The sequence below is a fragment of the Montipora foliosa genome, chromosome 2, assembly GCF_036669935.1.
Source record: "Montipora foliosa isolate CH-2021 chromosome 2, ASM3666993v2, whole genome shotgun sequence".
In the NCBI taxonomy this organism is placed as follows: Eukaryota; Metazoa; Cnidaria; class Anthozoa; order Scleractinia; family Acroporidae; genus Montipora; species Montipora foliosa.
In genome coordinates this window covers 33,806,045-33,823,544 of record NC_090870.1, presented here as the reverse complement: position 1 = coordinate 33,823,544, position 17,500 = coordinate 33,806,045, and the positions used below count along the sequence as shown (strand labels likewise).

The 17,500-nt window shown below is 38.0% G+C and overlaps 1 protein-coding gene across 1 annotated transcript in view; it reads left to right on the top strand.

Annotated features, from left to right (window-relative positions):
- Window positions 1-1,583: 1,583 nt before the first annotated feature.
- The window catches only part of LOC137992903 (uncharacterized), a 39,324-nt gene continuing 23,407 nt past the window's right edge, over window positions 1,584-17,500 (top strand). Inside the window, exons 1-4 of the mRNA XM_068838465.1 lie at window positions 1,584-1,827; window positions 10,062-10,333; window positions 10,762-11,035; window positions 14,322-14,608. Of these exons, the coding sequence (XP_068694566.1) occupies window positions 1,702-1,827; window positions 10,062-10,333; window positions 10,762-11,035; window positions 14,322-14,608 (959 nt within the window). The 5' untranslated portion in view covers window positions 1,584-1,701. The remainder of the gene's footprint in view (window positions 1,828-10,061; window positions 10,334-10,761; window positions 11,036-14,321; window positions 14,609-17,500) is intronic.

Below are 17,500 nucleotides of genomic sequence, written 5' to 3'. Positions count from 1 at the left end.
GCTATACAAGCTCTCGTTTCTCTGAAGTTAGGCATTTTGGTTCGAATAACGATAAAAACAAACTTCAGAAACGGCGGGAAAATTTGCCACCCGCGAACAAACGTCGTCGTCTTTGCTGAATCGTAAATTAAAATTTCTACATGACGACGACGCCGGACTATGACGTGACGTGACTCAACGGCGCCGTCGTGCGAAAGTCGTCGATTCGTAAGCTCTCTAATTACGTGTATTTTTAGCCTCTTATTGTTAGTTGCGCTGAGGGAATTGAGCCGAGAATGGACACATTTATGCATTTTCTTAGGTTCATTTTATTCCACACTATTTACTTGGAAAATGATATACATATAAATACAGAATTACAGTAAGGCCATTTTTTTTTTCGTTTACCGTCGAATGCGTTTCCTGATATTGGGTCTGTCGGTCGTTGGGATTGAACAAAAAAAAAAAAGCTAAAAAAAGTCACTGGAAGTCTCGGAATAAGAGGCCTGCCACCCCAGTATCATTGCTGTTGAGCCTGGAAACGAAACATGAACCCAAAATTAATATGGCGGAAACGTTGGTTGATGTTATTGTAAAATTAAGACAACAGACTGTTTTTCTCCATGTTGTTATTGTGCTGATTTTGTAGGTTAAAAGAATTATTTGAAGTGAAAAATGGTTTAATTACGTGAGCTCTTTTTTTGTGAAAATGCCAAAAATCTGGGTCGGGCGGACAACGCTTAACGGAGAAAAAAGAGGATGGTGTAATCTTTACAAATAAACAAATGATATATAGTATCGTGTTATAGGATGTGTGTGGTGACCAAAATACTAATAAAGAAATTCCCCTTAGTAACTGCATTCGAGGGATAAGTGTTGTAAGTCATCGCCGCGTTTTAGTACTGCCCAATCACTGCACTTCTCGGAGCTATGCGTATAACGATGTAGAATTAGTGTAGTTGGTCCGTTGCTAGGTTTGATCTGTTCTCTCATGAGCCTCGAGATCCCAATTTAGTCCAAAAGGATACAATTCAAGACGATTGTTGCCAATGGGCAAATTGCCATGTTTCTAAGAAGAAAAGAGAGAGTGCGCAAACCAGCAATATATTTATCATGCATTGCATATTTACTCCCACGAAAATCAATCGACTGTTGAGTAACTTTGCGTTTGAGACAACGGCTATTGTTATGAATGTAATCATTCTAAGACAAATCCGAGGAATATTAAGGGCGGCACACCCTTTCGAAAAAATAAGACTTGATAGAAAATGATTTCTGAATTCTCTTTTGCTAATGGACTCTTTCTTTATCACTACGTGAAGGTTAACGAACGTTAGAAATACGAACAATATGCTATCACAGCAATAAGAGAACAAAAAGCTAACTGCAAACCTCGAGGAGTATTAATGAAAGAAGGGCGTTCCATTGTGTCCACTCGGCTGGAATGATTTCAAAAGACAAAAAATAGTAATTTGCGATCTTGTGGGCTGCATTCTAATGCGCTATTGTTAAGGTGACCTATTTTTACTATTTTTACCTTTCGTTATTGGTTAAAGCGAATGGAGTGATGAATAATTTTGGAGGACACGAAAAGGTGTTTGTTCAGACTCACTAGGCGACTCCTTGGAACGACCTTGAATTTAAGTTCTGTTGACGGATTTCTCGCGGTCTTCCTACTAGCAGTCAAAACCAACAAAGTCTTCTATCCCAACGGGACAAAACATGACTCGCTGGATCACAGCTCTTTTTGCGTCCCTTATCGTTCTACAGTGGTTGGCATTATCTCGGGCATCGCACTTCCGGTTTGGGAGTATTTCGTTTTCGCCAGCAGACGGCTACAGCCGTACGGTAACTGAATATTATGACTAATTATGAATTTAAGTTAGTCTAGATAGATAGTATAGTTATATAGTTAGTTTAGTCTAGCTTAGTTTAGGTTAATACTTTAGTTTAGTTTAGATGGTTCGAGAGACGAACACACCCACGCAAACGGATCCCCTCAGCAGCTCCAGGCAAATGAAACGTACAAATGTAGTAATTTGAGGCACTGAAAGAAGCATATAGTAAGAATGTTCGTAATATGGTTTAACATGGAATGACACTTAATCGAGCTCATTTTCAGAATGCAACGAGGTTATGAAACCCAGGACAAACTTAAATTTCGTCTTTGTTGCTAAAAACTTTGCAAAACTTCATTAGATTGTTTAAGCCACGTTGTTTTCTTCACTTTCTTGTTTTTGTCTGCACTAAAGAGCTTCTGGGTTGTTCATTAACTACGTTTATCGTGGTTACCATACCTTCTGAACGTTTACTTCTGGTGCCAACGTGATGATTCTTTACCAAAAGAAGTATGCCTTTAACTGAAGATTTTCATGTGCGGGCGCGTTTTCCGAAGATGCTGCGACTACATCCAGCAGCCCGTAGGAAAGAATCGGTCGACACTGCAAAAGAGCATATTGCTTTCATTCTTCTTTTAGTTATTTGTTCATGATTTTTTTCTGAAAGAAAACAAACTTTCGGTCAGTTGCTAGTTTTGATTATTTTGTCATGCGCCTAGAGATTCAATTTAGTCCAAAAATGATGAAATGCAAGAGTCCAACAACTTTCATGGTAGATTTTTTTTTCCCTGACAAATTAAGCCCATTTCAAAGGATAGGAGATCATGAATCAGTCTCTTAATGAAGTGCAAGCCGAATAGACAAACGATAGCAGAGCAAAGCATGCTTGAGTGAAGCAAAGAACACTCGAGTTCAAACAACGCTGAATATTGTGAATCCGTTGACTTTGCGCTTTCTCAAGCACCTTGAGGCACAAATAGGTTCGCAGGGAAGCTATTACTTGTCAGTCGACAGAAACGAGGAAGGGTTTGGTATGAGATACAGTGGCCTGACTTTTGGAATGATTTGGCGTCTAAGTTATTCACAATGACTGATCACTTTAAGAAAAAAAGACCTTTTATATTTTGTATCGGCTTCCAAATGTATCGACCTTTCGTATTTCAATTCGATCCAGAATGCACGGACACGTGTTTAACGATCTCCTGGGAGGTCTTAAGGTGTTCCATGGGTACATTTCAACTTTATATTCCCTGTGGTTCTCATTATTAAAAGTTAAAGAGTGTGACAAACAGGGGGCAGTTATTTGTTGGCTATCGTGCTTTTATCCTGTGATACTTAACAGAGTACAGAGGCCACAAGCATTTGTTTTTCGAGAGACCATCTAGCTTTACTCGACAATCGGAAAAGAAAAGTGCAAGCTTGAGTGAAATAACTTCTAAAACTTCGCTGCAGCGTTGTATATTCTGATCAATTATAGACTGCAACTTTTGTCTATTTTAGCTTTGAATTCTGACCCTTCTTAAAAGACAAAGGGTGTGACAAATTGATCGTTTGTTAAATGAGACGTTCTAGAGTGCAGTGCTATTTCTTTCTTTGATCGCCCGGTTTACCATCTAATTGCCTTCAGGAATACGTTTACCCACCACTCTTAAATCATTTTCGAGACAAAATCGCGCCATCAGTAATCATGCACCGTAAAAATAATTTGTGATCTTACGTTTCGTGCGTCAGCCCTTCATCAGAGTGAATTGCTTGGGGCATTTCTTTGGCTGGAATTTTCTTTTGTCGGTCTTTTGTTGCAATGTCTCACGTACGACGAGCACTGAAATCGCCAAAGAGTGGCTCAATTGTTCACCTTTTGTATAAATTGGCACGGGTGAAGAGTAGAGTTCGAGTCATAGCTACACTTCCCGCAAAGCGAACAAAGATATTTTCATGGTGACTCAGTCTTCTGTATACCGTAAGACATTCCAATCATTTTTTAAAGAATACTCCGCACACAGTATCACTGAACAATGAAAATGAAGTTCATTGCCAAAAAATGCATGCTCGCCGAAACTTTCTGGGATGCAGAAGATGGAACAACGCAGAAAGCGACATGGTTTATTCCCGTGAACGAACCCTTTCCGGCTTATTTGGAATTTAATGAAAATACGAGAATTCATTCCAGTATTCTTATTGGGCCTATAAATACTGAATGGGTTTGTGTAGTATAATTTAAAGGTATACAATAAGGCAGTAGAAATGTGCACATACATGCAGATTTGGAAAAACGCGCATCAAATGATATTTCGATAACATATAGATTTAGCCAAGCCTAAAAGCGGAGCTCCCTGGTTATTTACTCTTACTACCTGTAGGGCTAGTGAAAACAAAAGGTGTCGAATTGCCCGCGTTTTCATGTTTAAATAATTAAATCATTTTCTTTGATTTCTTCTATAGAAAAATTCATTGCCTAACTAGTGAATTCCACGGTGAGTTTTACGCTAAAAATCAATATCGCATGAATCACTAAGCGATGAGAGGCGCTATCGGTTTTTCGAGTAAAATTTACTTTGGATTTACCAGTTTGGCAATGAATTTTTCTTTAACCGCATGAATTTTTAAAGAAAAAGCAAGCACACGCAACAAACTCAGTCCACCTCGGCATGATCTAGTCTCAGGCTGGGAGTGGAACCCCGGCCACATTGGTTGGTGGCGAGTGCTTTCACCACTGCGTCATAACTGCTTTCTACCTTGATGCCCCTGCAACGGGAACACCAATTTTAAAATTAATAACCGAGAAATATGAGGATGCCAGTTTCACTTTGATTTTAAGATGGGCAGAGAAGGGAAATTTGAAAAGGAACCTTTATTCTTCTTTCATTTATTTCGATAAACTACTTGCAGGCAAAATTATGTGAATCAATTATTTTATACTAAAACGTCGCTAATTTTAATTCGTATCTTGAATGGTGAGTGGTACATTTTCTTTTTTTTCTCTTCCATATGGAGTTAGGAGCCCTTTTTATCCGTTCTGAGTGGAAATAAATGTTCAAATGCACGATTCAACACTCGGATTGGGGTCAGCTGTAAGTCGGATTGCTTATGTCCCTTTATGCTCTCTTGCGAGGTTAAGTTGCTTGCAGTGATGATCCCAAGAGATAACAGCTCCATTCATAATGTTAACCATGGTGCATCTTGGTGCTCTCTTGAGCCCACATGTTTAACCCAAGTCAGTTATCCGTACACTTCATTGAACAGCACGAAACCCCTCACTCTTATTTCTTTGATCACAGTTAATACGTTGTTGTTAACTTTTGGTAGGTCTCAGTTCCTTCTTAAATATGCTAATAATCGTTAAATGTTTTATCTTTATTAGTCTTGCTTCTAAATTGACAAATGGTTATGATCCAAAGTTAGGGACTCCGAAGCTCTTCTAGGAATTATTTTATCATTAATGTAGTCGTATTCTATTGAATCGAATGCTTTTCAATATGTTAAAAAAGATATTTTTGAAATGTATCACTGTTTTGTCTTCTTCGGCCTCTCCACGGGAAGGGAAGAAGAGAGATCTACTTTCAAACCTTCCAGGATAAGGACCATAAGCTGTAGTGCCAGTCTCACAACACTTGATTGTTGATTAATTCTGTGGGACGCTAGAGAACCATACACTGTTTGCGAAGAGTAGGGCATGGAGTTTCCGGTGTTGTGGTCAGGCCTTTTTTTATTGGTTGGTTGAAATCGCTAAATGGCGGCTGCCAGGGACGCCTGTACATGCTGATGTCCGATTTGACCCATAGATTGCTTGCTCATAAAGCGCATTTAAATTTATGTTTAAAAAAAGTGCCGCGCTATCTATATATTCAATGTAAATTCATTACGGTAACCATTACCATTCTTTTTTTTTTTATCAAGGTCTCTAACATTTATTTTACGTCAAGTGAAATATTTACAGATAATAATTACATACTGTAAGTAAGTAAGTAAGTAGAATTATACAAGATTTATCGACGATTAGTGGACGATACACTCACTACACCTCACTGGATGCACTTTTACCACTGACACTCCATGTGCCACTTCGTTAATAATCCCCTTGCAAATGTTCTTTACGAGTGATAACACATATCAAGGGAGATGTGGACAGTAAGTTAGTTCGGATCAGTACAGTGAACAAGACGAAAGATAAGGAAAAGAGGACAGGATAATATTAGGTTAAACAAACTATCTCTCGGAGTTTGGAACATCCAGTAAGTTTGAGGAACGGAATAGATGACCAAAGCAAACCTATTTACAATTAAAACTAATGAAAGCTGAATTATATTACGAAGACTAATTAACAGTTATTCCACTCGCGCTTGCTGGATTGGAGATAATAGATAGCCAACGAGGCGCGTAGCGTCGAGTTTGCTATAATTACTGGTTTGCCAATATGGCAATCCCAGTTGGAAAATGGGTAATATTTCTCTGTTTTATTTCTACTTTTTATTTTTTTCCGTGTCGGTAAAAGTCTTGCCTGTCACTCCCCTGCTAAGTGGATTGACGAAGTGCATAGAGTCTTCTGTTCGTATTTTGTTAGGTTTCAAGGGGTTGGGTAATGCGTAGATTTCTCTGGTGCACACAGGAGAACATTTAATTAACCTGCACTGCAACCTCCATCTAAGTTGTCTGGCAATTTACATTTATTTTGTACTCAACTCTGCAAAGGTAAAAAAAAAAGGAAAAAAGACAGTGAAGAATTATTTGAATGAAAGCTTGTTGTTTGTTTTGTTCTTTATTATTTACGGTCAAGGTTCTTTCGAAAAGGGTTTGATGTGAACTGTATCTGATGTGAACTGTATCTGTATTTAATTGCATATGGTTTGTGACACGGATTGTGTGTCTTGTTTGCACGCACGCAATTGAAATAGGAAGGGTTTTTTGCCTCTAATAGCAAATATGTTGTTGTTTCAATAAATTTTTCGCTGGAAAAGGTTTTTGTGAGATTTCCAGCCTTTGTAAATTTATCATGTTGTATAATTTTCGAGCTTAACAAATTTGCATACGTATGTTGAAATGTGATACGGGAGGATTTTTGTGGTAGTGCACTGTAAGCAGCGCGTGCATAAGGCAGGAAAAAAAAAACAGTTGGAAGCGAGCTTGAGTTTCAACAAAATGAGCCCCAAAATCAGCAAAAAATTGTGACGCTGGTTAATAATAAAGTCGCTGTTATTTCCAAACGATGGAATTACCAGATGATAAGTCAGCTCGTCTTGGAGAGTAAATTTTTGACTTTGAAGACACAATGGTCAACCTCAAGAGGTGGGAGATTTTTGTGTTGAATTCGCACACGTCGTGTAAAACTTTATCTTGCCATCATTTGACACAGATGCTTCACTGTTTCACGAGTAAATTAAACAGGCCGCGGTAACTTGATCACGGCGCCCGCTGAATTCGATGTCAATTTCCATTTTGCACTGGTGCTGCCAAATGTACAATAACAAAATTGATCATAGCAAAAATATCCCAAAATGTTTTTCGCTAATGGCAACTTTTTAATATTCGCGGTTCAAATTAATGTTGTTTTCATGTCCAAACGGACGTAACGATAGCAGAGTAATAATAACTCAAAAAAGAAACGACAGTTTTCAATTTACAAAACATGTTTCGACATACTCATGTCATCTTCAGTTGCAAATTAGCTTTTTCAACGGTTGTACATTTGAATTTATATTAAGGTACGTACAAAAGTACGTGTCAGAACTTGCATACAATTTGAATATGAAGTATGAAATGCGCAGAAAACAAAAATAGCGCACATAGCAATAAAATAAAAGACAAAAGAACAGCGTAATTAAAAAAAAAGAGACAAATCTAAATGCCTCAACTGCTAATTAAGAATGGGATTTTCCCACTTAATGTGCAATGCCTCTTTGATCTTAATTTGGAATTTTGAGGCGGCAGAATCTAAGATCGTGAAACATTCTGTTTTACAAGAGTCACGACAGGCCCTAGATGACTGCAGGTGTCTGTAAACATGCGAAGACTTATCCGACAAGAGATGCTCACGAGCACGTGTACAAAGGTGGCGAGTGGTCTCGCCCATGTAGCTGGCATTACAGCCAGCACACAAGAATTTACAAACGACACTCGAACGTAGACCTTGCGGTACTGAATCTTTCACGCTGAACATGTTTCTAAGTTTAAACTACTAAAGACCAACTTAATATCTAAATCAGCTTTACAATAATGTTTGAGTAGTTGTCTTAACTTAGTCTGGGCGATTTCAGAAAACCGGCCAACATAAGGGAGTTTATAGAAGTGCGTAGAAGTTTGCTCTTTTGTCTTTTATTATATTGCTATGTGCGCTATTTTTGTTTTCTGTGCATTTCATACTTCATATTCAAACTGTCCGAAAGTTCTGACACGTAATTTTGTACGTACCTTAATACAAATTCAAATGTACAACCGTTGAAAAAGCTCATTTACAACTGAAGATGACATGAGTATGTCGAAACATGTTTGGTAAATTGAAAACTGTCGTTTCTTTTTTGAGAATTATTGTTTTCATGTCGTAAAGTTTGTTGCTGATGGCAAAATATTTGTTTTGCATGAAACAAGCTAACAAAATCTGTACCTTGCTTAATTCGCATTTTTGAGCGTTAAAATAGAATTTTCGGTCCTATCTTTCTGTTACAAAGTGGTATGTTTTTTAGGTCACCCATCCAGATACTAACCCCGCGACAGGGATAAACTTCAGTGAACTTTTGTATTACAAAGCTGTCAAGTCGCTCAGAGTGCACGCTTAAACTTTTGGTGAAAAGAAGTTGTAAGGAAACTTGAAAATAATTAAAATGTCAGCCTAGAAGCCAACGTTTCTCGATTCCCTTTCATTTTCTTCAATTTTTCTGGGTTTAGTACTTTGCTAGTAACCACATGTCTTCTCAGGGGGCTATTTACCTAAGACTTCTACCATGGCACTACAATGATAGACAATACCAAAATATATCGTGTACTATTAGAGCTACATATTACGCAAAAACAACTTGAATCTCCTGGAAGACAAAACGCAGCTCAGTTGACAATATGGAATAAAGTACTGTGTTACTGCACTGCCATATGTACTCAATGCGTGTCTATTTTCTCTAAAGATGACAGGAATTTTTTCTTTCTGAAAAATGATTGATAGGCTGGTAGCCAGGTTATTAGCCTCAGAAAAAGATCCGTTTTGTCGTATGAACGTGTGAGCCAAAGGGCCTCTGCTGGCACGACTTCTGGGTGACCCCTTAAATGGTCTTAGTTACCCCCGACTTGAACAAAATGCCTGGAACGCTGCAGTTCAATACCACCCAACTCAATCCCTTCTGTTTTTGAGTAACACGTACCACAGACAACGTATTGTACGCTCATGGAGCGTCTGGTTACCTCATATCTAACGAGCGCGAGTGGAATAATTGTTTTTACTTAAAACGCCCACAAATTATGAATAAATCTTCACTACTTTATTTTGTAAAAACAGAAAAGGGATGCGTACAGTTAATGACATTTGTAGAGCTTGATATTATAGTTCATATATCGTGATGGCTAAGCCATTTAAAACTCTAGAATTGCATTTTACGATGATCAAGGTTTTAATAAATAGCAATATTGACATAAGCGTCATTCGTAGACATTTTCATGTTTTGAATAAACTGATAAGTGTAATGTTTTCGTAGACATTAATTCTCTACTGGTAGTTACACACGTAAAACCCCCTATTTTCTCGAATTAGGCGCATTTGCTAATATAAGAGTTACACTTTTTTTGGTGCTTGCTACCTACCTAAAAAATAGGCTTGATTCGCCAATAACGCACTTGGTCGTCTATGTATGCGGTAACGACGAGACCAGTTTAAACAAGATTAGATCACTTGGCATGTAAAATGGACCATGACTAAAGGCGGATTTGTTTTACATCCAGTTTCCCATTGTTGGATGATTCTTGCTACAGCGGTACGCTTACTGCAAAATTATTGCACTAGATTGCTGAGGATGAAGCCAGCGAATTCTTGGGCGTGCCTTTTTTTTCCGAGCAGTTTGTTTGCAAGCGATTCAGGACATCACTGAAAATTACAGGATCTTTTTGTTTACTATTTTAATATCGTCATTCTCGTTATTATTAACTGTCTTTTGGCGGGAAAATAACGTCAATAAAGGAACGATAGCAATAATTATAATTCAAACCTGCGATAAAACAAATTCTTTCTGAGATAAAACAAGTTTTTTCTGTGTTCTATTTTGCCAGCTAAAAATGACATTTCGTTTGGGTTTTCGACGATCATTTTCATCCTCGTACTTCTGCAATCAGAATACAATAAGTAGCGGCAGTTTACTTGGATCTGGTGGTTCGTGGAACGCAGACTGCGTCAGCTATTATTACTCCTACCTGTGCAACTCAAGAAAGATTGGAGATACTGGATTTCGGTGCACTGATTACAGTACCGTGGAGGATTGGTCCATAGGAGAGAACAACTTTACTTATTCCTTTCCTTCGCAGGTTAACGAATGGCGTGTAAGGTACTTTTTGTATTTTATTTTTTGCCTCATTTTCCTCCACAGAATTAACCCCAGTAATGAATAATTTGTCTTGTTATCTTAAAAGGGAGGGTTTATCAAGGATTTTAAACTAAAATTCTGGCACTCGTGTCCTCATCGACCAAACGCAAATCTAATTTCATATCTTCCTGGGTTCGCACGATCAGCTTAGTACATTATTTAAAACAGAAACATGTTTAACGTTCCAATGTTTCACCTTTTTTTCATGAGATAGGATGATCGTAATTGGCTGGCGCTTGTGAAATTTAAAGAGCATTTTTAAACGAGTAAATACGGTAAATCTCTTCGTCAATTAATTTTTTTACGATATTATTTTAGTGTTGAGCGAGTATTATAAAGCAACAACGTTTTCTAGTCTCAATCTAAGTTAATCTCACACACCTTTTTAGGTACACCAGTTGCTGCTGGATATCTCTGTCATACTCTGGCGGAACATGGTTGGTTACGGCGGTTGTCAACCTCACTCGCCGTGCAGACACCGGAGATATTAATTCGTCTCCGGTATCTAGAAGTCCTGCAATTATACGCTGGCAAGAAGGATGTCCCCAGTCTATAAGGATTCCAGTTGACGACCCGGATGGAGATAAAGTTCGTTGCCGCAGGGCAACTTCATCAGAGTCCTCTTTATCTGAAAGCAGCTTTCCGTATGGTGTCCTTAATGAGGTTCCAGTTTTAAGTTATTTTACATAATTTTGTAACGAAAAGCAAACAACGCTAATGCATAGCAGACTGAGCTTTGGGATTCAAAGACCCTTGTCTTTTTTCTTAGACACATTTTGGAAAAAAAAAAAACTGAATCCTCAGCATTAGAATGAGCGTATGCGTATTGCACCGATTTTCAGGGGTTTGCACCATATGCCTTCCTGTATGATTTAGAATTATTTTTTAAATATTGTTGTTGGCGTTTAAGGCTCTAAATGGCCAGGCACCTACAGTAGCTATATCGGAGACCTACTGAAATATGAAAACTCGGGCAGCTAATAGGACATTTGCATGATGATGCCATATGACTACAAGTACCAGAATCCTTCAGGTTTCGGTTGTCTAATGTTAATTAGAGCTATTGTTATTTTTATCCTACTGGGAATACAAAATTTAAATATTAAAAGAAAAACAAACTAAATTGAGGTAGTTGTAGTCAAATGACGCCATCGTGAAAATTGCCTATGCAATCAATTGCTTGATGTGGCTGGCCGTGGCTAATTTAAAAAGGTACGGGGATACGGCATACCCATTGGCAGGACCAAAACTATGAAACAAACTACTATTGGACATTAAGAAACTCATAAGACTTATCTTTTTAAGTAAGCATTTGATTTGTAATTTTCATTAATATCCTGAACAGTATCGGACAATGTAGTTACTGTAATTTCAGGCTAATAGACCACTTTCGATATATTAAAATTCAGTCCAAAACAAAAGGCATCATCTCGAAGCTCTGGGGAATAAACTTATACAATTCCTTATATTTATTCCCCCGAGCCCCGAGATGATGTCTTTTGTTTAGGACTGAATTTTAATATATCGAAATTGTTCTATTAAGAGTTTTTTTTTTTTTAAAGGCGCTTTTGATTTGTATTTCTTATTAGCCTGTATAGTATATTATGAATAACGTAGTTAATGTAGTCTAATCAAGAGTTATTTTATTGGTAATTGCCACGGGGAACTGAATTAGTGGAGTTTGGCGCTCTAAAAATGTATTATCTTAAAAAATGTTTTTGGTTATTTGGAATACTTCATAGAGTATTGTCATCATCATCATCATCATCATCATCATCATCTTCATCATCATCATCATTATTATTATTATTATTATTATTATTATTATTATTACTATTATTATTACTATTACTATTATTATTATTATTATTATTATTATTATTATTACCGATTTATAACAGCGATCTCTGTCAGGTGAAAGTCCACGTGGGCATCTGGCCTCCTCCCGAGAGCTGAGGTGTCCAGACTGTTGGGAAATCCTTCACCATTTCACTTTTAACATCAACCATGCAGTCCAATTAAGTATCCAAGACTTTTCTGAGTATTCTTACAGAGCCTAGCAGACACGCTTGATTATTTATTATTTCATCAAGCAATCGCAAAAAGGTTGAGACACTGTATCGAAAATTCGCCTCTTCTTCCAACCCCTCTTCCAGTTCATAAGAAGAGTCCCAACGCCCCTCCCCCTCCCTTCCCCCCCCCCCCTCCCCCCACTTTGCAATTTTGATACCCTTTAGTTTGAGTGCCAAGTAGAAATGAAAACAACTTTGTTTGAGGGGAAGGAGGGTTTCGGGTACGCTGACTTGAATGACACGCATTGTGCGGTTATCAATGGTGAGTGTCTCAACTCCATTTGCAATTGCTTGCAGCAGACACGCTTTCTATAACAGAGCGAACGCACTTGTCATTTCTAAATCCTCAAGATCTTTAAGAAGTCCCTTAGGCACAATCCCCAAAGCCCCAATGACGATCGGAATAATCTTAACTTCGTGACAGTTTCACACACGCCCAATTTCTCGCATAAGGACGTTCGCGCGAAAATTTTCTAACATTGATTTTTTTCTGCAAATTTTACCACTGAAAGATGATGAGTCAGTAATGTCAGAAATGTAAAAAAATGGGGGTGGGGGGGCCACCTACTTCGTTTTGGAGAGAACTTGCCCGGAAGAACAACCTAAATCTGAAAAAAATCCGGCTTCTTTAGCGAATAAGGCCACAGTGTCGGTAAGCCCAAATATATTGCAATTACATCTTTAAAGTGAAATGTTCTCTACCAAATTTTGTTTAAGTGGACCCATCAAGTGAATTTAGCTAACTGTTGAGGTTCCTTAAAGAACAAGTTCGCATTTAGCGACTATAGTTTCATGCGCCTTGCAGCTGCAAGATGGCAGGTTTCCATGTCCCGAGGACAGAAATCTTGAATTTTTTGTAAATTCCCACATTGATTTTTTTGTTCATTTTTGGACAATGTGGAGATAATTGTAAGTAAAATCTGTTTCTGAAAAGAAAAGTAGGGGTCACCGAACATCCAAGATCGTTAAATCAAAGCAAGGCTATAGCAATGGCATCTGCCCTATCATTGTTCATTTTAGTACTTAGCCCGCGCGCTCGATGCATGACGTGGCACGTGAATTTGCGTGCGCTGTAAGGATGCGCTGACTTGCTCCTTGTTCTTCACCCTGGTGTCGAATGGGAAGGCTACGTCTATTATGAGACATGATCTTGACTGCTTATCAAGAACAACAATTTATCTGGTATTATTATTATTATTATTATTATTATTGTTATTATTATTATTATTGTTATATAGAATTAAGCACAGAGTTTTTCCCGGCGGAGAAATATCCACTGAAGTCTCATCCCGAGACCTCAGACTTCCAGTACTTTTCTGAGGATACGTGCCGATCCGAGGAGTGCCGACTTTTGCATCGTTCTTGTTCGGTCCTTAATTCCTAGTTGCTCCAAGTGGCCTGCCAGCTTCTTTGACACTGAACCCAATGCACCTACTACCACTACCACTGGCATCACTTTTGTCCTTATTATTATTATTATTATTATTATTATTATTATTATTATTATTACTATTATTACTATTACTATTACTATTACTATTATTATTATTACTATTACTATTATTCTTATTATTATTATTATTATTATTATTATTATTATTATTATTATTATTATTATTATTATTATTAAATCCACGATGTTAGTCATCGCCTTGTCTCATCATGTCCTTCGATCCGGTTACTGCCAGAAACCTTAGAATCTTTGTCGCTCTTTCTTTTTTCCCAATTCACGTCAATCATTAGGAGCGGCCAGACGTTTATCATCCAAAACTTCCTTTCATCCTTTTTAATACAATGATGTCATTTATCATTATCATTAACCTCAAACGCAATGGCTACATGTTCTGTTTTTGTTTTCTCCTATTTTTTTCTTTTAGGAATTATGTAAGTTATCTTACAATGGTGCAAATGGTGCAGCTGGTACTTATGCAGTGGCACTTACACTAGAAGATTTTCCGGCTGGAACAACGGATTTCAGCAGTGTTGCTCCATTCAGTGAAGTGGGACTTCAGTTTTTGGTTATAATTAGTACACAACTCGGATCTTGCGATGATGTTCCCACATTTACGGGATCTACTCCAAAAGATGGTGAATGCACAGAAGTTCAGATTGGATCAGCATATCGAGCAACCATTGAGGCCACAATTTCTAGCCCCTCGAAACAGTATGCTTAATTTTCTTAGCTTTGGTTAGCGTACGCGTGTCCCACTTGGATGTGGTATTGTTTTAATGAGAGGATTTTTTTTTTTTCTGGTCAGCTTTTTAATTCAAGACAAGTCAATTTTTATTTGAACTCACACAAATATTACAAAGAATAGGCCATACTCGTATTCTCACGGTTGCGCTGGAAACAAGCATTAAGGAGAGGCTGATACGTGGGGGGATCTTTTTAGGTGCAAATTATTTTGACCACATGTCGCCTTCATCGCATGTTAGTTCCAGTTCAACTGAGAGAAAACCACTGAGGTCCATTAATATTAAGAAATCCCCCAATGTAAAGGTATCCAGGTGGCCCTTCGGATTTCAGATCCCAGCCCGTGGAAATCCGGACCCTTGCCAGTGGATCCCGGATTCCACCGAAATGGATCGTGGATTCCCTCGAAATCCATGGATTCTGGATTTTATACCATGGATTCCGGATTCCAAATCCCCACATTTGCTGGATTCCCTCACATCGGGCTAAAGAAAATAAAGTTCATTTAATAAATACAGTGCCAGACAGCAATTTAGTGTAACTGCCTAGCCACTAGCTTCCAAACAAATAATGATATTTATAACGTAAGGATCAGTAACGTTGTTGTAACCAGCAATCATCGAATTCTTTATCTTTTTTTTCTAAATGTGGGAAAGGGAGTAATTTAATTAATTATTTTCTATTATTCGGTGGTGAAGGTCAGTATCAATGCAACAAAGCAAAAGAATAGTTTGGACTGAAGTAAGAAACAGATCTTGATTTAGCGTATGAATGAACAGAGGATATTTGTTTGAAATAATCAGAGAAAGAGGAAAGCCTGATCATTTTATGAAGCCACTGATAGACAAAGGGAAGGATTTCAAACTGAATTATGTAACAAATATTTAACAAATTAAAAGAGGTTTTAGTATTGGCTCTGCCGTGTTACAGGTTCTGAAAATGTCATGTTTCTATCTATTTCTTTCCTAAGATGGTGATTAGCGTTAAATAGGTTAGATATGTTAGGCCCCATACATGAATACCATATGTAAAAAAAAAAAAATCAAAAGGAATAGATTAGCGAATGTTATATCAATGTTAACGTAGTATCTTAGTTTAGAAAGAATGCCAACAGTTTTTGACAGGTTTAGGCACAGTTCATCAATGCGATTCTTCCAGGTCAGGTTTGGGTCAAAGGTAATTCCGAGGTATAGTACAGTAGGAACTTGTGCGTAATATTTACTCCATCAATTCCATCAAATGAAAAGACTGAATATAGAGTTTCGGCTTTCTAGAGTGGCAGAGAATATAATTAGTCTTTAAAGACGCCAGGTACTAATCTGTTGGAGATTAGACGAGAGTGAATGAGTGGGCCGGTGAATCAATATATAAATGAGTAGGTAATCTTTAGGTTTCCTTAAGCTGGTGGGTGAAAAATCCATTTCTTAAGTCACGTTATTTTGCAAAGAGTTGTGGAACTCTTTACCACGGAAGTTACTACATTCAAACGTCAATGAAGACGTCCTTTTTTCAGGCTGGCGTATTGTTAGTTACTTCCTGAGTAGGTTAATAGCGGAGCCCCGCGCGTGCTGAAGGTTCGCGCGCGCGGAGCACCATTGTTAAGAAAATATGGTAATCCATCGATGCGAGAAATCTTGTTTTTATAGCCATGACGTCATCAACCGTTCGTACATACGTACGTACGTCCGTCCGTCCGTCCGTACGTCCACCCCTCCATGTATGCCAATGTGACCAGTATCATGATAGTTTACCGCATACATCTTTCATATTAGACAGCCATCTTTTGATCATTTGACACTTGTCAAAACAAGATATCCACTGACCAGTATCACGTGACCATATCGCAGGCTTAGGCTCGGAGCTCACCGAGGTCAGCTGACCAGGTACTGGTTTTCGATTGGATTGCTAGCTCCACCCAAGTTAACTCACCTGTACATAAGCGAGGCTTCATTTCTCGCGCGCTTTCTGTGGCTCGTCGCGGCTACAAGGCCATACTACATCAACGAAAGTTTTTGCAAAGTCAACGCTTTTCATGTTCAGGTGGAAAACGGTTTGGAAGATGTTTTCTTTCGGCATTTTTGGCTGGTTTTAATCCAGTTTGACATATCATTTCTGTGGGCCACACTGGACTGACAAGAAAAAATTGTCCTTATGTGAAAAACACGTACTCGCAATGAGTTCTCTTAAAATTAGAGGGAAATCTCTCCAGCTTGTGTTTTCAAACGTTTGTGTAAAGCACCCAAACCGTGCGTTATTTAAGTGTTGGAGCAGATCGTGTTTGAAGTTCGTCTTTTCTTAGTTGCTTGTTTCTTTCGTTCTTTGCCGTATTTTGCCGATCCTTGTACCAGGCCAACCTGGCGTGTTTCAATGAAATGTATCAAAATATGAATGATCTTGTACAATTTCAGAGATAAAGTGGAATAAAGTACATCAGTAAAACTCTTCTTTGACCTTGACTGACAAAGTTGTTTTTATGTCTTCTAATTTTAGCGTGATTCCTTTTCGCTAGCTATTGACAGTTGACTGTGAAATGGATTTTTCCTTTCCCATGCGCTCGCTGAGGTTGTGCTTCTTTTCTTTTCAAACTCATGCGATTCAAGAAAAAATTATTGCCAAACTGGTGAATTGCAAAGTAAATTCCACTGGAAAAACCGATGTCGCGCTCATCGCTTCGTGATTCATGCGATATCGGTAATTAGCGTAAAATTTACCGTGGAATTCACTAGTTAGGCAATGAATTTTTCTATAGAAGAAAGCAAAGAACATGATTTAATTATTAAAGCAGCAACCGGTAACATCAAAACGTGGGCAATTCGAAACCTTTTATTTTCACAAACCACACAGGCAGGAAGAATAAATGAC